The following is a 24,985-nucleotide window of genomic DNA, read 5'->3' as shown; positions in this document are numbered from 1 at the left end:
ATAAACAGTCAAATGTATTTTTTATGTTTTGTTTTTGGCTATTTCTGTTCAGTTGGATGATGTCAAGTTCATATAACCTATGCAATATGCTATTTTTTATCACAAAAGGTCTTGTCTCAGAAGATCTGTGTGATCACATGCGTCTTGAGTCGTTTTTTCAGCTACGCAATAAATGATATGCAACAGCATGACTTCGTAAGCCGAGACGTTTCACGCTGAGCGTTTTATGACGTTATGCGTTGATATTTCATGGGTGTACACTGCCCTCTGCTGGAGTATGAACACACGGACACAGCCAAAACCAACACGAATGCAACAGGCCGCTTGCCACTTCACGTAAAAAAAACAAAACAAAGAAAACTGTGATTAGTTGTTTTGTTTAATCCCATTTTGTGGTTAATTACCTCATTAACATTCACTCAGAATAGGCTAATGAATTGCATCTGTTGTGATTTAATCACGAATGTTGGTTAAGTTTGTCATCTGACTTTATGTACTCGACTTGACAGTGCATTTTTAAAGAGTGTGATGAATCAGGCATAGACGATACCAGGCAGTAGGTCACCTTATGTAACTATTTGAAGTTTTGAAGCTGAGTTTATAGAATAAGTCAATTAAGTATTTTCACTCTCTGAAAATATTTAACATGTTCTTCCAACTAGATTCTTTATTTCTTTCTTTTTTTTTTTTTTTTTTTTTTGTCGTTGGTATTAAAAAGAATTCTAACACCACTAAACTTACATGTGTAATCGTGTTTCACACCATGTACTTGAAAATGGTAGCACACATCCTCACGCTTCTCGGTGAGGTCATGGAAGTTTACATTTATTTAGTTATTACTGCTTATGCAATAAAGAAATTAAAATAGGCATAGCCTCATCCTCCACCCAAAGCCTTGATCTCTGTGTTTCTTTGGAAATGTGTGAATCTTCTCCACCTACAGTTTTGTTTACTATCTATCTATATTACTAAAAATGACCTGCATTTTGAAGCCAAGACGTTTATTTCTTGACCCCTATTTCCCAATCCATGCAAAGAATATCATCCGATGAGGACAAATAGCAATGTGGTTGATTGTGTAAAGTTTTTTTTTTTTTTGCAACTGTAAACAAATCGAGCGAAAAGCATTTCTCCGCACTTATTCGCTGTGTTTTTTTTAGACGAAATGGCGTTACATGTTTAACAAGTAATAGTTTCCTGTGACAGATTTTGCAACTGTAAACAAATCGAGCGAAAAGCATTTCTCCGCACTTATTCGCTGTGTTTTTTTTTAGACGAAATGGCGTTACATGTTTAACAAGTAATAGTTTCCTGTGACAGATATAACGGCAGATGTTTTCAATTGAGCTCGGAAACTGTGTTCATTTACGCTTGGTGGGGTGTGCAGGGGCGCTATGTTTTTTTTGTTTTGTTTTTTTGATGACTTCCCCTACCCCCATCTACCCCCTTCTCTCGGATAGGCGGCGAACTGAACCCCTGCAGACTAGAGTCCACCTTCAGTTTTTCGGACTTACTCGAACTTTGTCAAACTCTTTATTCTCTGGCCTCCAGAGGTTGAAACTGCTCAACTCTACTCTTTTGTTTAGACAATGTATTGCCAGCCACCTTTCCCTGGACTACAGTTATCAGTTTTATTTATCATAAGCTTTTCTCTCGCTCATGGATATCCGTCAAGTCTGTTTCAGGGCAGCGCATATTCAGGAACCGTTCACAGGCACAGAAATAAGTAAGTTGCTCCAGAAGTGATTTGAACGTTTACAGCTTATCTTCAATGAGTAGCCTTTGTTCTTGTACGATGTTCTCTGTATCTCAAGACAAATTATTAAACTCAAAGCAAACTCCAGGAGTGACAGTTTAATGCTATTGTTTGGTTCTCTGATTGTGGTAAATCGCTAAAGCAGCAAGTAAAGAGGTCAATCGATTTATTGAACAAGGTAAAAAAACATGTACTTTCATTTTAAGAGAATATCATTTTCACTTTAACACAGTTTTGTCACATTCACAGTTTACTGTCAGCCATCAATGATTAAAATATGGTATGGAAAAAAATGCTGGATAGTTTAAGTTTTTAATTTGCGATAAAAAATAACCAACTGAAACTATTCCTATTTTGATTGGTTTTTTTATTTTTTTTATATATATATATTTTAATCTGTGTATTGTACAGAAACTGGTGCGCTTTTATTGTCCAAAAGAACGTAAGCTGCGCAGTTCAAGGCAGCGTGGAAAGTCACGTTGAACCCGAAGCCGCGCGCTGTCCCGAGCATCAGCCTGACTGTGAGCCACAAATGATGTAAGTACTCCAGAGACCAGGAGGGGCGTGTGGAACTATTGATGTTTGTACTTCTCATGCTCCTTATGGACTCGAAGACACTACACCAAATACATGATTACAAGACCAGTTACACATAGAGTGTTAAAAGGCGACAATTATTGAGTGTGATTTTGCTTTCACAACATAAACAAGATCTATAAACAAGATGTTAACATCCGCTAATTTACATTTGGCCAGTTGAAAAACAAACAAGGAAAAGCGTTCTGGAACGGAGTGACAGAGATTTATCCGCCCTGATCATAGCGTTCTGTAATAACTCTGGATTTTCCAGAACACATGTTTTTTTTTATTTTTCCGATTTTTTTCCCCAGAAAGCACATGTGCCCTGCTCCTACTCTGGAATGACTCAAACACAAGGAAAGTTATAGTAAACTATATCAGTGTTCAGTACTAAATATCAGCACTCTAATTGGAACTAACTTGTTTTTTTAAATGATCTTTTAGTGCTTTAGTTTTTTTTTTTTTGCATATTTTTGTCGATTCTGTGGCAGTGCCAAAAGCGAGGTGCAAGATGTGCTCAAGCAGTTCACTTTAGTTGGCTGGCTAAATTTTTGTTTCAGATATCACTGACAGAAGGTCAGTTTCGCTTTTAATGTAGTAAACATTTAGATTAAAAGCCACATTGAAGATATTTGCTTATTCCATTGAAAGTCCTAGTCTGGATTGTTATGGCAGAATTGTGATGTTTTATATAAAATGTTACTCACACTATTTCACAAACTGAAGTTCGTTCCTGTACCACTGCTGCCACAAGAATTTATGTAAGCTGTTTTTTGCTCTAAAAGTCCATTGAAATAATGGAATATGTAGAAACTGGGAGGAATTGCAGTATAGGCCTATACATTAAATTAAGCATCAAGATGAAATAATTATAATGGCAATGTAACATATACATACACTCAAAGCTTTTAAAGCAGCTTTTGAGTAGCCGGTTTAATAAAGATTATACTTAAGTGATGAATGTTGTATGATTTCATTCTTGTTGTAAAGACTTTTAGGCTGCCATATGTGGCTTTATCCAAATACTAACTTTTGTAATTGAAGCATTTCACCAAGAGCTCCTTTGCTGTCATCTGAAGCAAATGTGATATAAATCATTCAACTTCTTGTGGCGCAATAACTAGAATGATTGCACTTCTAATTGCAGCATTATCCATTAGAAGTAACAATATCAACATCATTAAGTGAAGCTGAACAGACTAGGCCAGAAGACTCTTCTTAATAATCCCTCTCAGTCTGCGCAAGTTAATGCTTGCCTTTACTTTGCTTTCATCCTTTAACAGGGGCAACGCTTCATGGTCCATTACTCATGGTTCAAAGTAATAGCAATAAGTGGCTTAAGCCTTGTAAAAGATGGTGTGATCAAATCAAATTTTAAAATAAGATTATTGACAATTTGTTTCGTTGTTTGTTTTTGTTCTTCACATTTAAGATCATGTAAAAGGCCATCTTAATTTTTTTTTTTTTCTTCAGATACCGTACTCGGTTTCGGCCGACTTACAAGATAGCATACAAGACTGTGACTGAGCTAGAATGGAGGTGCTGCCCAGGATACCAGGGCCCAGACTGCAGAGAACTGAAAGGCTCTCCAAATGGACAGACAGCATATCCACAATCAAACCCACAGCAGGCTCAGCATGGACAAAGTCGACCTGCACAAAGTATGTCAATAGGATATGTTCCAAACATTGATAATCCTTTTTTTTTTTTGAGGATTATTTTTAGTTAATAATTGTGTAATATATGTATGTGTATAATTGAGCATCTCTGGAGAGACCTAAAAATGGCTGTCCACCAATGTTTACCATCCAACCTGACAGAACTGGAGAGGATCTGCAAGGAGGAATGGCAGAGGATCGCCAAATCCAGGTGTGAAAAACTTGTTGGATCTTTCCCAAAAAGACTCATGGCTGTATTAGATCAAAAGGGTGCTTCTACTAAATACTGAGCAAAGGGTCTGAATACTTAGGACCATGTGATATTTCCGTTTTTCTTTTTTAATAAATCTGCAAAGATGTCAACAATTCTGTGTTTTTCTGTCAATATGGGGTGCTGTGTGTACATTAATGAGAAAAAAAAATTAACTTAAATGATTTTAGCAAATGGCTGCAATATAACAAAGAGTGAAAAATTTAAGGGGGTCTGAATACTTTCCGTACCCACTGTATATATAATTATAATATATATTTTTAAAAACTATTTAATATAAAAATATTAATTAAAAATAATAATTGAAGTGTCTTAATTTTTTAAATGATAAAAAAATGATAAGTTTTGATTTTTATTTTGTTACCACAGGGCCAGAACGACGAGAAACTGGACAATATGATATCAGACGAACAGCTGACAAAACACGCATATTGGAGGAAGAAGTGCAGCGCCTCTCGCAGACGGTTCTGGATCTTCAAGCAGCCATGACAGGTATGGCTGAGAGCCTGAGGACAGACTTACAGGAGGACACCAGCAAGATGCTCATTACCCTCCTCAATGACAGGCCCTCACCTGACAGCGCAAGAACAGGAGGCACAGAGGAGAGTGTGGTGCATCTGGATGGCCACCAGGCAATGAGAGGCCACACCCATGGGGAAAGAGAAATGGAGACGTTGTTGGCCAAGCTCAACGATATGACAGATGCTCTCAAAAGCAAAGACGAAGCTCTTGAGGAACTGCGGGGAACAGTGACAGGGCATGACGGGCAGATACGAATGCTTATGGATAGTTCCTCTCAAGACCTACCAGTCACAGGTGCTGCAGCTCCAGATATAGACATCCTTCAGACTTATATTGATGGGAAATTTGAGAAGCTCAAGAAGGAGCTTGTTGTAAACATGGAAGCAGAGATGGCCAAGCTGAAAAATGCATGTGATGAAAAGATTCAGTCTCTTCAAAAAACATGTGAAGACGGAAAGGACATCAGCTATGTGAGCCTTACCGATCTAGTGCACAACAAGGAAGTGGAGCTTAGAAAGGAGATCCGTGAGATCAGATTAGATTTGTCTATGTCAGATGGTCTATTGCGCACAAACCGGGAAACAACCATCGGAATAGATGATAGTGACTATGATGACTTGAGGAGGGAACTTATTCAAGTGGCGGAGGCCCATCGTGTCCTTAATGCCAGAGTGGACAATGAGCTAGAGCATCTGTCCTCACTGAAGATAGAAGACGTGCTCGGGTCGCGCTTAGAGGACCTGGAGGACAGGATGAACGTCACTGAGAGGAACGCGGAGACTTATTGCTTCTATGTGGATGAAAAACTTACCAAGGAAATTATGGATGAAGTAGCTATGTTACGTCAACTCCTGGACCAGAAACTCAATGCTGTGCAGGATCAGTTCACTTCCATGTTGATCGAAATGAACAACAACTCCTTCCCAGGGATGTCTAGCGGTTCTGTCAACGCACTGCAAATTCAAGTTAATGCTAACAGGCATCTTATAAAGGGGTTGGAGGACAAGTATAATGCAACTGGGCAGATATGCTCAACCGACTGCAAAACCATCCTACCCACTGATTCCAAAAAGCCAGAAGGCCTGGATAGTCTTGTAAAGGACGTTAGACTCTGCAGAAATGATCTGGATGTCTTACGTTCTGATTTTGTGAACAACATAGCAAGGCTTCATGCATTAGAGGATACTGTTAGAATGTCACCTGAGAAACTGTTTATTAATGCACATATACATGACACCCACAAAAGAATTAATGCTTTGACTGACAATGTTAACGGCTTGACTGGAGCTATAACGGGATTGGGAGACACAGTTAGCAAATTTAGCCAAGACCTTCACACTTTGAACTCCACATGTTCCCAGCAGGTAAGCAGTTCCCCGCTTTGGGTAGAAACTGGTAAACCAAGCCACAACCAGATTGAGGAGCTAAAAGACCAAGTGGACGCACTGAAGGCTCGAGTGACCACGGAATTGAGCGTGTGTAAGTTCAACACCACTGGAGTAGCTGAGGGTGTCTCAGCAGTGGACGACAGGGTGACTGCTCTGGAGAAGATCTGTGGAAGGCTTGACGGTGAGAGGAGCAATATCCAGGGCCCTTCAGGGGAATTGGAGAGGAAGGTGGCACAGATGAACAGCACTCTGGGCAGTCATTCAGGAGCGATCACAGCTCTTCAAAACTCCCTTCTGAATTTTCAGACTCAGCTAGCAGGAATGGCTAGGCAGATTCATAAGGACCATACAAGTAAAGAACAAGGTAAGCTTTCAGATGATAATGGAAAAATGAGGGAGCTAAAGAAACCTGTTTTTATGTTTTTAACTAGTTAGTGTTGGAAAATGGAAACTGAAGTACCTGAAAGTCAGTCTTTTCTCCATACTGAACTAATAAGGGGATGCATGCACAATAACCTGTATGCCCACAAGCTGTTGAGAGGCAGGGGGGCCAGCAAAGGTTTCCTGTGCCCTTTGTATGTGCCTGTATTATGTCAAAACAACAGTTAGGCACATTGGAATGGATCCCTTTGCTTCTTATTTTCACAGATCCCTAAGTAATTTGATCAAGTATCATTATTTTTTATTTTGTTAACAACATTACATGTCTTTTGATAGCATGAGTGATTTATTATTTAGTAACTGAAATGTGTAAATCACTTTACTTTGGTCCTTATCAGTACATTTTAACCCATTTCATCTCAGTTCTCATCTCATCTTTATGAGTTGAGGAGTTGTGTGGTCTATTTTTTATTTTTTTTGTCATGCCCAGCTTACTCCGCCTATAAAGTTTAGAACTGGTGAGTGAGTTCAGTTGCAGGCAGGTCTGGTACTCATTAAGCTCCAAAGTCAACTTTCGGGCCTCAGGAGGTGATGAATTCCCACACCCATCTGCAGATGTTCAGCTATGAGATGGCTGTGATGTCACTAGAGAACGCACATCCCGTTAAAGGGTGATGTCATCATTCCTGATAAGGGTGGAGGTCCGTCTCTTGCAGAAACAAAAGCCATTTTTCCAAGTACTGTGGCTAAAAAGTAACTGTCAAAGTTGGCTAAGATTTATATATATTTAAATGTAAGGGACTTTAACATTTATGCAGTGTTAATGCACAATAAATGTGTTCTTTAACCTCAAATAAAGAATAAAAAAAATGTTGCAGGTGAATAAACTTGCAAGTGAATAATAAAAAAAAAAAAACCACAGCACAACCCGTGTAGACTGCCAAACTAATAACTCTTTATGAGCCGGATCTTTTTAATGAATCAGACACATACAGCTGGACTATGAGACTTAAATCACTAGTTACTGACTGGTTGTTGATATGACAATATGTATATGCATATAATGAGTTTTAAAAAATGAATGAAATATGTTACCTCAGATTGTGTTTGTTTAATGTTGTGGTTTAATATGTAGTACAATATTATGACAGTTATTGGACTGCATTCAAGTACTAAATAATAAATTATTCAACCATTAAGGAACTGGAATCGTTAAAAGGAATCCACTGATTTATTCTTGATTCCTATCCCTACTTGTAGGACATGATACAGTTAAAGCTTTAGTCACAAACACAATAGACCTTATCCCTGAATAGCTTCAGCATTACTCAGACTCTTTGGCTGCTGATTATGGCAGAGGCACATTGCACAATACTGGAACTGCCCATCCAGCTCTGTGACAAAGCGACCAAGCTCTGTTTCTCTGGTAATTTACTCTAATAGCTCTTCATTGATTTTTCATTAGTTTTTTTTTCTTCTCATGGTTCAGGGCATCAGTTAAGCCTGGGAATGTTTGAGGGCTGCAAAGAAACACCCTCAACTAATGTTGATTCATTTTTCTGGCCACGAATCAGGCATCTTCAGAAAACTCCTCACTGTTTGCTTTGGAGACAATGACTTAATTTCAGTTCTTGAATTCATCTGGATCCATTTCCATGTTCTGTGGAAATATTTGCAAGACAATGACGTTGTTGTTTAGCATTCTGATACCCCCAAAAGTGGATATGAACTTTGAATAGTGTCCCTTTCCTCCCCACACTCTTATGAGCCGTGTCCTCGCTCCTTTCTCTTTCTTCCTGCTGATTGATATCTCGGAGTCAGAGGATGTCAAGGAAGCTCTTTCCTGCTCTCACCAAATGTGTTTCTACTCTTGTTTTACTTTATGTAACATTGTGTGAAGACATAAACAGGCTTTTAAGTGCCAAACTTGAAGGTATTCCCAGCTGGTTTCGGGTTAAAGTTTCTCTCTCTGGGTCCAGGAACCCATGTGGAAGTTCTCAGATTGGATCAGGCTAAAATCAAGAGGTCTGGTCATTACAGCAGGTTCCCAGCTTTAGTTGTTTCACTTGGTGTGTGTTTGTGTTCATGTTTCCATGCACAAAATCACCACACCCCACAGAGCTTTTTGCTCTCCAATCTCAAAACTGTCAACAAAAAGACCATTGTGATCTGGTCTTCCATTCATAAGCTAAATATGTTTTTAAATATGGCTCTCCACATCCTTAATTTCAGTTGAGTGTTTCTGACTCATTAAACCCACAGCTCTGAGTCTCTACATCCAGTATATATATAATCAGCATGTCCTTGATTTACTCTGAAACATGTGTTTGTGTTGCTGCCTTTAGGCATTATGCATGTGATGAGTCTGTTATTTGCTCAGAGTGCCAAACAGACTTGTGGGAAACACACAGATAGATGCCTATTATCCCTTGGGAGATGTAATGTATGTGGGAGGGAATATGTTTGTGTGAAATTGGATATTTGGACAGCAGCTTAAATGTAGACAAACGGTACTGAATGCAGGATTTTAGCTATGTCCATTTTGCCAGTATGAGTTGATTAGCTTAGAAATGAACCCATGGGACTCAAGCTCCACCCCTCTTTTGAATCACTTCCTACTACAGCCAATCGCATTCAGAGTCCAAATAGACCCTAATGTCAGGAATGACGCATTACACTTCTCAATTTAGACAGCAGCATCTGGTAGGACAGGAAAGTTGTTTTCTCGCATCGCTGTAGAAAAGCTTGTAACCCACTGACAGCAAAAAGGGATTCAAAAGAGAAAATGCGAAGTTTTGGAAAAGAGTGTGAGATGTGCGAGATCTTTAGGGCTGGAAGTGTGAGCTCAAAAAAAGATTTTCTCCCTCATTAGAATCCAAGCTGACAGCAGAGCATAAAGACCGAAAGCCTTTGTAAAGAAGGTACACTGCGAAGTTCAAAAACACTTGAATTCAACATTAAAGCTCTCTGTGGTGTTTTATTTAGAAGCATTGGCATGAGCACTTTGGCAATGTTTGGCTGAAATCAAAGGCTAACAGCTTTTACATAGGTTTTACAATATGGGTTAAATGCCATTAAAATGCTTTATAGATATATAGATTTAAAAAGAGGGCTGGCAAGCTGACATTCCTATAACCTCAGATTTCTGTTTGGGTCAATGATCATTGTCAATTGAATGGACAGTTGACCCACAAACTCTGTCATAAATTACTTTCTTTATTCAATGGAAACACCTTACCAGCATTTTTCAAACTATATGCTTTTATGTGATTTTATGAAAGAAAGTCATACAGCTTTTGAATGACATGCCAGTAAGTAAATGATGACAGAATTAATTTTTTGGGGGGGTGAACTATCCCTTTCATCTATTATCTAGTTCATCTACTTATTTAAAAACACTAAAAATACAGTTCTCATATTACAATTACACCCCTTATAGTTATATGATGAGCATGTTTGATATTACTCAATGAGAATGTATTTTGTAATTTTTAAATGGGTATACAGTAAATAATGTCAGTTTCACACATCTGTCCTTAATGAAAAAAAAATAATAATAATTAGAATGAAAGTAGTTAAAACACACTTACCTTTAATAATAATAATAATAATAAATCGCTAGATGGCCATCTGCCAAAACATTGAAAACAATTATATAATTAAAAACATAACATTCTCATTTTCCACTAGATATTTTTCCCAATTTTTGCCAATTTATCAGTACTGTAAGAATGTCCAAAATAAAATGAAAATTAAAAATCTTTTTAAAATATCTAAAACACATTTCAAGTATTTGGTCAAATAAATGCAGCCTTTGTGAGCATAAGAGACCTTCTTCAAAAACATGAATTACCGACCCCACATTTTTGAACAGTGTGTAGTGTATTTTTTGTCCTTTTGGGTCATTTATCCTTTTATCCTAAATCTCTCTCTCATTTTTGCAGGACTGCCTGTTCGGCAGAAGAGACCTGTGTCTGCCCCTGACACTCGAGCTCCAACACAACCCATGAGACCTTACGTTCCTCACATCCACATACCTTTGATCATACCACACAGAACAGTGCCAGCCCCCACCGGCCGCCCTCATGCGCACCAGCCACACGTCCCACACCAGCCCTACTTCCCTCAGCCACCAGGCAGCCCCAGGCATCCCACCCACCCCGTACAACCCCACCAACCTGCCGTACACCAGCCAGTGGTGGTCACAGGGCAAGCTGGCCCACCTGGGTATGTGCGCAGGGTCACAGTCAGACGGGATAAAAGCTCTGAGGACTCAAAAACACCTTTGAAAGGATTTGCAGGTGCTCCAGGTATGAAGTAGAATTAATAATAGAAAGTTTTGGAAGCTCGTGCTTGAAGTATCAAAAGTATTCGATTTTTTTTTTCTCTTCCATAGGTTATCCTCCTGTCAATTCTGTCTCATATAATACCAAACAATCTCATCCCGGAGGTATCTTTTTTCTTTATCTTCAGTGCTTGCTTTATAACATTTTTCATGAAATTTTTATAATTTATAGAATTCTCATTACAGCTGCCCACGTCCCATGGAATCTTGCATATCAAACACCCATTGCAACTCCAGGTAACAAGTTATAATATAATGAAGTAATTAAAATAGTTTTAACTATTATATTGTACCATTCACCACTTGTGAGAAGAGTCCAAAATTAACACTTGCCAAGTGCAAATTTGCTTTGGAGAGTTCCTTGTCACGGTCTGGTAACTTTATTAGGAACTGCAACATAAGACATGGGAAAGTGGAACTGTAAGGACGATAGACCTTCACTGATGAAAGTGATGTGCATGATTCATATCAAAGACATAGAGTCAAGAAAACTTGACTGTTCTCTGTTAACATGAAGTGAGGTATCTCACTATGGGTAACGCCTCAGGCATGACCGATTGCGGAAGCACCAATGATACCACGTCTGCCAATCACGGCAGACCAATCGCTGCAGTGATTAGGGAGTCCTGCCTCCCTTTATATAAACTGCAGCTACCTGCCGTTTTCATAATTCTCCGCATTTCTCTTCTCCATGCGGAACAGGCAAGGTGGGCAATACTGTGAGATACCTCACTTCAAGTTATCAGAGAACCGCGGTTACGTTAGTAACCTAAAGTTCTCTTTCTAACATTCGTTTGGCATCTGACTACGGGATATAGACAACTCTAAAACAAAAAAATATTTACTGACAAACACATTTTCTCAAACCATGCACTCCCAATTGGCAGGTGTGGCAAAGTTAATTTTGGACTCTGTGTGTAATGATCAAAACGTGATGTTGATACATGTCTCTTCCTTACAATAGTTTCACAGCAGAACTCCTTGACGGATCCATTTTCTTTCTCTGCTGGCCTCACACGGCAGATGTTCTCAGGGGACTTCGGTATCATTCACTTTGATAGAGTGCTAGTCAATGACGGAGGACACTATAACCCTCAGACAGGTAAAACGAAACCCTCAAACTCTTTTTACTAAACCCTGTCTGTGAGATAAATGTGTTTAGATCAATGTTGAGTGTTCCGTTTTACTTCAAGAAACAGATTTATTAACCATTTTTAGAGGTTCCCCATATGGACTTTCAGTATATATCCCATATCCTATTTGGCCACTGATGTTGCTCCACCCTCTCTGTAGGGATCTTCAGGGTGCCCGTGGACGGACGTTATCTTGTGACTGCCGTTCTAACAGCTCCGCAGGGTGAGCATGCAGAAGCCGTGCTCTCAGTGTCCAATCGCAGCGTGCAGAAGTTGGACACAGCAGGTTACTGGAGTGGCCACCCACGGCTGACCCGAGATCAGTGTGCGTGTGGGGGGTCTGCGTCCTTCAGCCTCATCCTCCCACTCCGGCAAGGTGACACCGTGGCTTTGGTCCGCACCGCCGGGAAGCTGGCGATCTCTGAATCTAGAGAGATCCTCTCCACCTTCAGCGCTATATTCCTCTACTCCCCTCAAGCCAAGAGATAACCCCTCCACTGAGAGGGGTGCTAACCTGACTTAACGCAAGTCTAACCATTCACAATGCTGCCTCATTCGGAAAGGTGTGGTCACATTAGCGAAATTTCTGCAAAATTTTCAATGAGGTATATTCCCAACCTTGTGGATTCCTATTGAAATCACTGGAATTCGTTATTTGAATTCGGTTTTTTTTTTTTTTTTTTTTTTTCGAAAAATTTGCTGAACGGTAAATGTGACCGCACCTTAAGACTTGTGACTATACAATAGAGTTTGGCTTTTGCTATTTATCAAAAACACAAAACTGAGCTACTTCTATTTTTAAAGGTGGAATGTGTTTGAGGTGGTAAAATATCAATCACAAATGCACCATAAATTTGTTGCCAAAGAAATAGAGCATACCATTAGATTTTAGTAGTATATTTGCAAGTCTATATAGTTTCTTTTAAAATTGTGATTTAAAAAAAATATCTTTAAAATGTAAAAAGTTTATATATTTTTGCAACATTAAATTAACAAATGCATATTTTTTAATCTTTTAAAACTGGTTCAACAGTTAGTTTGAATATCACTTCTTTTACAGCCAATATTTTTATCTATAAAAAAATTAAATGAATAAACTACCATCGTTTAAGGGCTTGTGCACATTATTTTCAAGGTGTGGGATAAGTTTTTTCCCCAAATGATCAAATATGCACAGCTGCAGTGTAAAATTGATTTAGCGCATTTTGTTTTAAATGCATTTTGGGTGCGATGATAAAAAAAAAAAAAAGATACTGTAAAATACACATTTGAGTTTGTAAATTAAAAACTGATCTGTCGTCTTCTGCAATAAGCCTACATTATTTCACTTCTAAATAATATATTTAAAATGAGTAAAAACAAAACTAATTTTCCCCACAAATTGTTTTTTTTTGTGCCACATATTAAACTTACACTAAACACACCCTGAAGACTTTTCTTTTTAAAGGGGTCATAGGATGCCCATTTTCCACAAGTTGATATGATTCTTTAGGGTCTTAATGAAAAGTCTGTAACAGTTTGGTTAAAATTTCTCAATGGTAGTGTAAAAACACCTTTTTTACCCTGTCAAAACAGCTCTTTTCAGATCAAGCCGTTTTTGTAGCATTTTCTTTTCAACCATGAAATGCCCCAATTTTTCCCTAAACAATGATTTGACTTAAAGAAATTATTTAATTCTGTACATCTATTTTAACATCCAGCACATAGTGCTCTAAAACTTACCCTTACGAGATTCTAAAGCAACTTGACCAAAGCCCAAATGTAGGGGACAAGACCATAGTGACGAGCTAGTAGAAAAGAGGGCACGTTACTTCAGTCGATGGTGATCAAGTGGAATGATCTGATTGCTTTCATCCTTCACTTGCACATCAGCTTCAATATTTTCAAAGAATTAAGAAATTCAGCTTTCCGCTGTTCAAGATCATCCACTAATAGTGAAATAGTCAAGACTCTTCAAACTGTCTAACCCAAGGGAAAGCATCAATGCATGTGTAAAACATAAATGGTCCTATTTCAAACTAAGCATGCAAAGGCCTGGTTAGTGGAAAAGAACAAAACGTTACTTAACGCCTACTTAAAGTATAACATGTCTTCATTTTGAAAGCAAATATATACTACACTCTTCTTTACTTAATACAGATCTCTTGCGGAGGTTTACATAAAGGATCTAAAAGAGCTTAAATCCTTGTATTGTGCACAAAAGATTGCTGAAAAGCTTCGAACGTTATTGCATTTCTGTCGTGAGTTAAGTGCAAGACGATCTGATATTTTTCCTTTCTTGGCTGCAGCTGAAAAAGTGCGATCGGTAAGGCGTTCTGCAGCAACCAGACGATGAAAATGTCAACAGTTGGGAAATAACAAGAAAGCCCAATTACGATGAACTCCTTGGTGTACTTTTCATACAAATCCAGCCAACTATACAAGGCTGTACGCGCTAAATCTGCTGAACTGTAAATGATGAGCTGTGTCCTCACGTGGCACAGCTCATTCTGTGCATACTTTCCAGTATCTATGAGATTCAGCTCATGAGATTCGCACCATCTGGAAATGCATATTCAAACTGTCATACCGTCACCACATTTTAGAGGCAGTGCATGTTAATTAGTTATTTCTAACTAATGCCTTTGTATATAAATAATCTACGCTCAAAATGTAAATTATTGGTTGTAAAGAATATCTTTGTTAATTACTTACGATTATAAGCATATTTGTATGCCATCTTTAACCTTACACATACCCAAACAAACAGCTGCGCATTCATTCCGCTGACCAACAGGCCATTGGTCGTCTAACTAATACTGTAAACATTAGCCCATTAGCAATAAATTCCTTCAGAGCTGAAGCAGCCTAACTCATAGCAGCTAATCAAAATGATACAGATTAGAAATATTGTTACAGAGCAGCACCAGGTGTTTTAGTTTGTGGAAGTTCTGCCTACGTCCAATTAATGTGACACTGGGGTGTGTTTTGGTGTTTTCTCTCAAACTGGTTCAGCTTAGAGGCGCTTTTGTGCAGTTCATATTTCCTAGGTGGGATAGGGTGGCCACTTTACTTGTCTTTAAGCAGAGATGTAATATGTGGAAGGGTACCGGCTAAGTGGTCCTGATGGCAGAGATGACTGTGACCGTGTAATAGATGGCCCTTCTGGGATGGTTTATAATAGCAGGTCCTCCGGACAGATCTCAGGGATAGGCTGACGCCAGAAACAGAATGTACTGAACTCTGGGAAACTGAAAGCTGAACTTTGTTCTTTACTCAGCAAGGGAAAGACATGATCCACCAGCTCACTCAATCTACTGTACCTACACACAAACAGAGAAAGAGTGTAAGACCGCTAATCGAAAACAGACAAAGGCATCCTTCAACTCTCAAAAAGACCTTGAACAAAGTTCAAGAATCAGCTCTCCACCTTTGAATCAACATAATCTTTGACAGCTGAAGTTGACTTCAGAGATATATGTAATGCTGCAGATCAATGTGCCCACTTACGAGGACTTGTTGCCCTTGGTTTGTTCCTGTATGAGCTCTCCTTTGGGGTTAACCGTAAAGATTCTGCAGAGCGGCACTCCAACCTCCTTGTAGGCAAAGACATCCTAGAAGAGACAGTCACAAGATCAGACTCCAGGCGTCAACTTCTCTACTGTCCACAAACAAAAATATCATTCTATGTTAGTTCCTACGGTTTTATGACGAAATAGATGCATTCATGCCTGTATAAACATCGAATGTCTTACTCCACCCAAACAATATAATTTATTCAGCTGGAGACTATCAACAGGCTGATTCATAGCAGCTGGTCATGCAGTCCGAGACTGTGTGTGTAGCCTAAGGGGACAGCGCTTTAAGCTCTAAACCTCAAACATGAATCTTCACGCTGAACTTTCAGTCTGCTGCTGAGGTCAGAGTGCATTGAAAAGAAAGTTAACTGCAGTCCAACTCACATTTGGTCGGTTTCCAAATGCGGCATAAAAGGGATGTTTGTTGGGCAGGAAAAGATTCTTAATGTCAGTAAGGCATTCAATTTTGAAGACTTCTGGCTTCTTCTCAATCACCTCCCTTTCAGAAAAAGAAAACATTTCGAGTAAATTTTAATATAAATTGGGGCCTTTAAATCAACTGCTTGGTACTTTTATATGTATTCAGCATTATTGGGATTTATTCATTAAATCAACTTATTAATGTTGAATCATCATTTACTCACCTTCATGTCCAAATTTGTATGACTTACTTACTTCTGCGGAACACAAATGAAGATATTTTGGAGAATGTTGATAACCAGACAGTTTTGGTTATCATTGACTTCTATTGTACGGACAAAACATATATACATTTCTCAAAATATTTTCTTTTGTGTTCCACAGACAGAAGAAAGAAATACAGTTTTGAAATGACATGAGGATGAGTAAATGGTGACAGAATTATTTTTGGGTGAACTACCCCTTATATAAACAATGATGTTTATATAATACCTGTGAAATGCAGAGAAGAGGCTACTGGGAGACAGCATGAGTGGTCCACGGGGCAGGATAATGCCTCTGTCATTTACCCATTGCAGATATCCTCGCGTCATGTCTGCCATGCCAATTGCCCTTGCTGAGCAGAACAGGAATTTATATCCATTTCTGGAAAAAACAATGCCCTTTCATCAAGACATCGTTTAAAGCCTGCTTGTGCTCTTTTAGTAAAGAAAACATGTCTTAAAGAAGGTGGAAGATTAAGAATGCAAACTCACTCAGCCACAGAGTGGTAGAGTTTAGCAATACCCTGATGCGTCCAGTCCTTCCCAAACTGAGGCAAAATCTGCCCGAACACATCTGATCTGAAAGCACATAAACATAAGAGTGAACATAGCATGTACTAGAAAACGAAAGGCACAAAATCCTCTAGTGCATATTTGTTTTACTTGGAAGGAAGTCCAAGTCTCATTCAACTGGGTTACTAAATATAGCTTCTAACATTATTTTTATTCTTAGAACTAATAGACTTGTGAAGGAGAGAGATTTTTTCTCAGCTTGGGCAAAACTCTGTGTCATCTATTAATGAGGATCCTCTCCCCGCTTTAGCGTTTTATCTCCGGCTCTTTCTGAGTGGCATTATGAGAGAGCAAGATTTAAATTGGCTCATTATGGTGGCATCCTTCTCCTAGTCCAGCCCTGGTCTAGGCGCACCCCACAGTCAGCCGCCCTGCTTCGCAGCCTCAGAGAGATGTGTCAGGCAAGCGACTCAGAGAAATAATAAGTGGCAGTCAATCTGCCCGTTTGATGTTTGCCACCCACCAGCCACTGAGGGCACGAGTCTGGAGGCGGAGAGCATTCGTTTGCATAGACGCATGGATATTACAGCCGGCTTTGCAGTAATTAAAAACCAAAGACGGTGGAACGGTATCGCACTAATATTGGAGCTGTGAACCCCATCAAACAGTCAGTAAAACTCAGGGAGACATTGTCTGTTAAATGGTGCATTGTCTTCATCATTTTAAGTGTTAGTGGAGAGGGATGCGATGCGAGATCATTATTAGTGGTTCATTATTTGCCACATACTCAGAGTGCTTGTTTTGATGAAGCAGACTCTGCCTTGATCTATAAACCTCTTTCAGTTCTGGCAGTAAAAAACCTGGCAGTGAGCGAGTCCTTTTGCAGTAACTAATGGAAATATTTATGCACACCTAAGCCTTTCCCCGCCCTTTCATTTCTACAGAAAACTATAAAAATGAAGAACAAATGTGTTTTGCACAAACAACCCAGCACATGATTTTCATTTAAGAAAACACGTGATGTGTGTCTGTGAAATACATACTTGGTGATGGTTCCATCAATGTCTGAGATGATGACTTTGTCATCCCAGTTCCAAAGGTAGATGGTCCCTTCACAACGGCACGTGCCTTGGTACTGCGTTGTAATGCTGAAGGTCACATCATTGGGTCCTTCCTTCAGTTTCAGACTAGCCTGTAAGTCAATACCACCTAATCAATACATCTCTTGACCACTACATAACATTAATTTGAACTTTATCTGTATTTTATCAACTGCAGAAAATTATGAGTTATAATTGGAGGATGGTGGAAGAATCTAAGACAACAGCCCCTTTAACACAGTCTTTACTGGCAAATTACTGGTAAATTACACTTAAGAGATCATGTGTGAACAGGACCTTTTCACAAATACCAGTAAATCAGTTCAGGCAATTTTCTGGCACGAGAACTTGTTACATTACCAGAAATGACCAGTATCATGCTATGTGTGAGCAAAGAACAGGATGATCCCTTTTCACAAATACCAGTAAATCAGTTCAGGCAATTTTCTGGCATGAGAACTTGTTACATTACCAGAAATGACCAGTATCATGCTATGTGTGAGCAAAGAACAGGATGATTAGTATGAGCTTTGGGTCAATCATAAAGCTCTGTCAGAACTGTTTGCCATTACTTTTGTTTTTCTATGTAAACATGCGCTAGACATGCACTGCCCTCTTTTCTATTCATCAGCGCCACAGCTCTGCAGTTACTATTGCGTAGTATAGTAACTGCAGTACTATAGCAACTATTATGCATCTAATTTAAGAACAAAAACATACTCTGTGTGATCATCCACTTATGGCTGTCACTCAGAAGTTTAAAAACCTTCCGATTGGACAGATAGTGAAACTAAAGCGCTTCTCCTAATCAAGGTGGATGAAGAAAATGTTGCAGCTTTTAAGGGTAATTTCAGCTGATTGACGTGACAGAGTTTACCTGTATTTTGGTATTGATGTGTGAATAGTATCTTACCGGTAAAAAGTTGGAACATCGTTGATGGTATGAACAGCACATTTGTGCATTTACCAGAAAAGTAATTCTAGTAATGTTACAGTAATTCACCAGGATTACTGTGTGAAAGGGGCTAATATCTGTATAGTTAACTAATATTAATTGACTAATTGATTTGTAATCCTTTGCATTACACACTTGACTGCTGAATCCTGCAACATAAATACATTAAAAAAAACATCAGCTTTAATAATTAAATTATTAAATGATTAATGAGATTAAAATCTTAATTTATGCAATGCAATCAGTTCATCTACACCACAAAATCTTCATTAATTTATAAATTAATGTATTTATTAAAAGACAAGTTTTTTTAAATGGAAGATTTTCTGTTGCACAACTGCATCTGAAGCTGCCAACAGGGGGCAGTCTAGTGCAAATCAACTGCAAGACACTACCCTTTCAGAATGAGTCACAGAGCTTTTACATAATTTCCTGGAGGAAGCTTGAGGGACAGCTTTTAAAAAAAACTGCCTTTTACAAAGCTGTTGCACTACAGGCAACAGAGCTCTGGATCTTTCAGTCAAAACCAGTGAGCAAGTGTTAGAGCTGCTTATGTAAATAATAGTCACTGTGGTTTAGCATAGAATAGGTTTACATAACTAAATATTTCTGTCTCCTAACAAAAGCGTAGACTCACAATCTGGTCGGAGGAGAGGCGCAGGGACTTGCGGTAGGTATGAGTGGTTGTGTGGCTGTGGGGCTCAGACTGGACCTTGCGCTCCATTGATGATGCGACAGCACTCACCTCCTTCCCCTCCTCATCGCTAGACGAGTCCCTAGTGTCCACTCTGCGTTCAGAGCAAACAGGGAATCAGTGAACTAAATTTGCAACCACATCCAGATTCCTAATTTAGACTATAACAGCACCACAGAGAATGAGACAAAACAGAAAGTAGGCTGGATCGCCCTGATTCACTTCTACTTTAACAGGGAAAAAAAACTAGTCAGCGATCAAAGGAAGGGTCAAGGGTAAAACTGATACTTGTATCTTTTACTCATTTTTTACAACCAAGCCAGCAGACATAGCTAGTTTATGCTCCCATCTATAACATTTGGTTGCATTTTATTAGTTTCATTCAAGGATAACAACCAGAGTGTGATTATTATCTGCACATCTTCCAAAAGTGACAGGCAGGAATTGATGCTGCATGTGCTTGTCTGTCAGGGGTTCTGACTCACTTGCGGGCATGACTTTCCATTGACAAAGACGAGCTGCCTTCCTCCATTTGGGACTGCTTTATCTCCAGCTTTCCAGTGCTTTCTGACTGTATAACAAAACAAAAGAACATTAGTACATCAGCTCATACATATCTATAAATTGTAACAACAAATTTGTGTACACGTCATCATTTGATTTTGTTGCTCTCAAACGTGTTGTGACTGACTGCATGACCCTATCATCCTCACATGCTGTCAGGCTATTACTAAAAAGTCTGATGAGCTGCCTGGCCTATTTCTAGTCTGTAAAATTCCACACCGCAGAGTGGTGCTAATTACAGACGCGCCAGATGAGGGCAGCGAAGGAGCCTGATGTATGATGTCTGAATGACGGCAGAAGCTCTAGAGAGAAGAACGAACTTCAGAGGCAGCATGTTTCATCTTCTTTACAACAAAGACTTGCCTCGTCCTTTTGTTCAGGCAATTACGTGAATGTTGATGCTTGTGTAATCAGATCTGCCCATAGAAGTCTAAAGACATGTACTGGAATGCAGTGGGATTAAAAGACCAATAACCGCTTAAAGGTTTTGTTCCTAGTCCCTGATTACAGCTCAATAGAGACCTTTATGTTTAAACAGAAAAGTTTGTCTTTGCAGAGTGTTATAGAAATCTGCAGGTCACACCACTCTGGTCTTACCTGTTTAATAGTGCTGTCTGCTCTCTTTCTCCAGAACCACCAGCGGCCTGATTTCTTTGGCATCCTCTCTTTCACCCAAGCTTCCTCTGTAGCCTGAACAGAACAGAACAGACCTACTAGAGCACACCGCAGCACTGCAAAACAAACTTTAAAGGACTTAAAATATGAAGTACAAACATCCTATTAGGGAGAACAAAATACCTTGGGTAAATTCTTCTGAAATGCTTGCAAACTTAGGATCAAAGGGGCAGCCAATGTCCAATTGTAATACCTAAAATAACAAAAAACAAAGGCGGCAATTTATTTAATAATCGTACCATTTTGTCAACTTTATACAAATATATTTGTTTTATTTAAATATTCAAACCCACCTGTTTCCTATTTTAACAACTAAGTTTGGATTGTCTATGATAGCTAGATTCTCTGCAAATTCATGATACGTGATGATATGGTCCATAAATTTTTCTAGAAATAAGCAGAAAGAGAAATTCAAATCACTTGTATTATTCTCATTTGCATATCTCTTTAAATAAAAGCATATACTAAATCAACGAATGTATTATAATGGACAGAATTAACCACATCCTAACCACAGTTTCCTGTTTCCACATCTACAGCTGTGATTTCCACACCATAATAAAGAAATTAACACACCAGAAAGATTCACGTACCTTTGGAAATCTCTCCGTTCTCACTGAGTCCTCCACACAGAGACAGAGTGACATCAGGGAGATCACTGGCAGAGTCAGACAGGCACTCAGTGCCACTGTCGGCCGCAGCACTGCCCACAGACTGCGGGGACTGAGAGCCTGAGCGCATCCCAGAATCCATCCAGTGCTTGGAGCCTGAGTCTGAATCACTGCAAATACACATAAGACATCAAGGTCACCTGATGCCTGATAAACTTGTTATGAACTGCTTTCCAAGTGCCTTAATCTAATCTTAACAGCAATATAGGTCAGATGTGCAATTCTCTTTCTACCTCTTAGGAAAGTAGCGAGCAGCAACATCAGGCTCCAGCACATTCAGGTCATCCAGGTAGATGTCCTCTGGGCCCTGGTGCTGACTCCTTTTTGGGACGCCTGAACAAAGTTACAGTCAGCAAACAGTAATCATACTAGAACAGCAATATCTAAGGTTCGACAACAATCTCTCCGCACTCTCCGAGGTACTTTACCTTGATAGCACTAAATTAATTTAGGTGCATGATTTTTATTTCTAGAATACATTGATATAACCTTGTTAAACATGAATCAACCACAACTTTATTTCAACTTTATCTACTCCCACACTTCCACTATCGAATAAAGATAATGGCCACTGGCACGGCATGCCAATCAATCAAACCAACTACAGACAGAATTTCCTAGAATGTGGTGCTTAACAGGCCCACCTTTCTTTTTGGACGGCGAGTCAGTCTTGAGGCCAACATCTCCCAAGTCCCCACCCATATGAGCAGCAGAGGCAGCAGCTGGAACAGCAGAAGCAGCAGGAAGGCTATTTGAAGGAGTGGAGGTCAACACTCCACTAGGCACCGTCTCCAACTCGGACTCAGTGGGAGTTTTGGGGGTCACAGGGGTACGGGGTTCAGGCTTGACTATGGTACATCCAGGAGTCCTTGAGGCCAGTTCTCTTTCATCTGTCTCCATGGCCTCTGAGCTCAGGATTACTCTGAAGTGAGTGTTCTCTGAAGGCGTAATGGTCACGGTCTTCGGAAGCTCCACCTTTTCCTTCTTAGACACCTGCAAATTACATTTTTGATGAGTGGCAATGAGCTGAAATTTAATCATACCTGTTAACTCGAAGTAATAGCATAAAACAGAAAATATTTTTGCATTTTATATTCATTATTACTAGGCCCAGACAGAATCTACAGGTTGAGGAAAAAACTGCCGAATGGATTTAAACATAAAATGTGTTCCTTTATTAAACAAACACATTATGAACATGATGAAAATCTTTCAACAATGTTTGAAATATAAGCAGACAATATTCCATGCAAAATATCCCCACAAAAGCACCGCATGCCATCACGAGATTTTTCATAGTGTAAACTATTTATTCTGAAGCAACAATTTCATCAGTGTTCTATCAGCTTTTACATACTTAAACCTGCATATTTTTGTTTACCTTTACAAAGGCCTATTTTTACAAATGCATAAATGTTTTATAATAATTTAGTAATGTTACTGTTACTTAACTATATCATGTTATGAATAAACTAAACATTTTGAATTTTTACCTCAGTGTGTTGCTTCTCAGTTTCTTTGTGTGTGCTGTTACGCTCATTTGTTTTGAAGTCTCTCACAAAGAGACAGACAGCACGAGTCTCAACAGCGCGACATTGATACCAGAAATACACTATCCATTATAAATCGCTGTTTACATTGAATGTAGGAGAATGTTAGAAGAATAATTCTCGCGTTTCGATGCTTCGCTGGTTATTTTTTTGTCATTTATGTTTTAAGCAGGCTATTTGTCCAGTCGGGCAAGTAAAAAAACAAAACAAAAAAAAAATGTAAACAAGGCTGATCAGCTGTAGCTCGACCTATATTATTATTGAGAACATTATAAGGTAGTTCGACCTGTTTTGTGCTACTGCGATTTAAAAAAAGGTAAAAAAAAAAAGCCAATAATTATCGATACCGAACTATATGAAACATATCGTTGATACATTTTTTAGCTATATCGCCCAGCCCTAACTGAGAGTGACGTTTAGATGAATATGTAAATATGTGCTGCTCACGTTCCTTACAATAATAAAAGGGAGAAAAAAAGAAAGAAAAAAAAACATGACAGCCGCTGACAAAACAGCAGTTCATAAAGCATCTGATCATAGCAATGTGGAAATGTTTGCACAAGCTCTGCAATCAGGACTCCAGAAGTCACGTCACATTTCTGTATATAATCATTTATACAATAGATTGATTTTAAGCAAGCAGCTTTACAGTATTAAACATGAAAATACAGTGTTGCTTTTAGTAAGAATTACAACTTATGTTTCTGCTATAAAGCAGCTCTAAATGTATATGAATTTGTATAACTCAGAATTTCAACAAATTGCAAGAGCAACCCCTACTGATTAATCAGTGAAATAAACAACGTTTAGTCGATTAATTGTTTTAGTATTCGTTAGATTAATCAATTATCAAAATAATCAATTGTTGCAGCCCTACTCAGCACTTAAATGTATAATTGCACTGTAACAAGGGCTCCTTAAAATAGTGGAAACATGTTTTTTTTTTTCAAATACTTTAAAAGAACACTTTCTATTTGCATATTTCTATTTTTTCTTTCATTTTTAATTTAGTTCTCAAACCTATTATGTTTGATTGCATAAAAAGACACAAAAGTAACTCCATAGATTGCTGTGTCAAGAGTGCTTGTGCTTATCATTGCCTTCAAGAGATGTTTTTCCCCAAAGCAAATAACTTACAAATAATAAGCAAATAATTTACAGGTAAAAATATAACTCCAAAATGTATCACCTCAATGTCAAGGCAAGTATTTTCATTGTGCATACTGCCTGTCCTAACAGGTAAGGTGCTGCCATTAGAATTGAGACCTTTGTTTGCAGCCATCCATAATTTAGTAGACTATATAATAAGAATCATATAGTAAACAAAGGTGAGAATATTTTTTTGTGTGTGCAAAGGCATTAGTTTAAGGCTGTGTAGTGGTTAAGTGCTTGCGGAAGAAGTGTGTGCTTAGCTGCCTTTTGAAAGATGTGATTGTTTGTTGATGTGTCATTGTTTAAGTACCTGTGCACTGCTGTTACGGGACAGAGCTTTATATATCTCATCAATGTTGGTGGCCACAGACTCAAAGCAGGCGTTGAAACGGTCAAATCTCTCCTTCTTTATCTGTTCAAATGCCTGCTTGGCTTTCTTCGCCCTCTTCCTGGCAGCTTCAAACTCTATGATGTTCAAACATACAAAAAAGACAGTAAATGCATGTTAGGAATGCTGCAAACCACAGATAAGCGGAGCGACTCGGTCCAACTCTGCAAGGCTAAACTTTTTAAAGGGATACCCAAAAATTAAAACTGTGCCATCATTTACTCACCCATTCTAAATCAGGTTCAATTGAAAATATCTTAATTTGTGTTATGAAGATTAACGAAAGTCTTTGGAATGACATGAGCGTAAGTAAAGGACATCGTTTTAATTATTTTGTGAACTAACCCTTTAGTGCATCAAGTCCACACATACTAAAGGAAAGATTTTAAATCTAAAAGATTTTATAGAAATCTTTTCAGAAGTATTTATGTTGTGGGAGGGGAGACAATA

At 38.7% G+C, this 24,985-nt stretch overlaps 2 protein-coding genes across 2 annotated transcripts in view; one reads left to right on the top strand and one right to left on the bottom strand.

The window, feature by feature from the left end:
* The first annotated feature begins 1,315 nt into the window (after positions 1–1,315).
* On the top strand, positions 1,316–12,706 carry LOC107751548 (EMILIN-2-like). The gene is made up of 9 exons (XM_016567286.1): positions 1,316–1,726; positions 2,168–2,293; positions 3,809–3,996; positions 4,634–6,538; positions 10,500–10,865; positions 10,952–11,005; positions 11,087–11,137; positions 11,865–12,002; positions 12,194–12,706. The coding sequence occupies exons 1-9, from the start codon at positions 1,590–1,592 to the stop codon at positions 12,520–12,522; spliced, it is 3,294 nt and encodes a 1,097-aa protein (XP_016422772.1). The 5' UTR covers positions 1,316–1,589; the 3' UTR covers positions 12,523–12,706.
* A 948-nt stretch (positions 12,707–13,654) lies between these two features.
* LOC107751565 (phosphatidate phosphatase LPIN2-like) overlaps positions 13,655–24,985 on the bottom strand; it is a gene marked incomplete at its 5' end in the record, with an annotated part of 16,830 nt that continues 5,499 nt past the window's right edge. Inside the window, 8 exons of the mRNA XM_016567309.1 lie at positions 13,655–15,335; positions 15,523–15,626; positions 15,975–16,089; positions 16,503–16,655; positions 16,766–16,852; positions 17,830–17,978; positions 19,479–19,629; positions 20,021–20,106. Of these exons, the coding sequence (XP_016422795.1) occupies positions 15,188–15,335; positions 15,523–15,626; positions 15,975–16,089; positions 16,503–16,655; positions 16,766–16,852; positions 17,830–17,978; positions 19,479–19,629; positions 20,021–20,106 (993 nt within the window). The remainder of the gene's footprint in view (positions 15,336–15,522; positions 15,627–15,974; positions 16,090–16,502; positions 16,656–16,765; positions 16,853–17,829; positions 17,979–19,478; positions 19,630–20,020; positions 20,107–24,985) is intronic.

The sequence above is a fragment of the Sinocyclocheilus rhinocerous genome, unplaced genomic scaffold, assembly GCF_001515625.1.
Source record: "Sinocyclocheilus rhinocerous isolate Xijiao unplaced genomic scaffold, SAMN03320098_v1.1 scaffold3000, whole genome shotgun sequence".
NCBI classification, from domain to species: domain Eukaryota; kingdom Metazoa; phylum Chordata; class Actinopteri; order Cypriniformes; family Cyprinidae; genus Sinocyclocheilus; species Sinocyclocheilus rhinocerous.
This window is presented reverse-complemented; position numbering and strand designations above follow the sequence as displayed.

Coding starts and splice junctions, on each gene's coding strand:
- LOC107751548 (XM_016567286.1), top strand. CDS start 1,590: ATGTATTGCCAGCCACCTTTCCCTGGACTACAGTTATCAGTTTTATTT. Junction 2,294..3,808: donor GACTGTGAGCCACAAATGAT/GTAAGTACTCCA, acceptor TTTTTTCTTCAG/ATACCGTACTCGGTTTCGGC. Junction 12,003..12,193: donor ACACTATAACCCTCAGACAG/GTAAAACGAAAC, acceptor CCCTCTCTGTAG/GGATCTTCAGGGTGCCCGTG.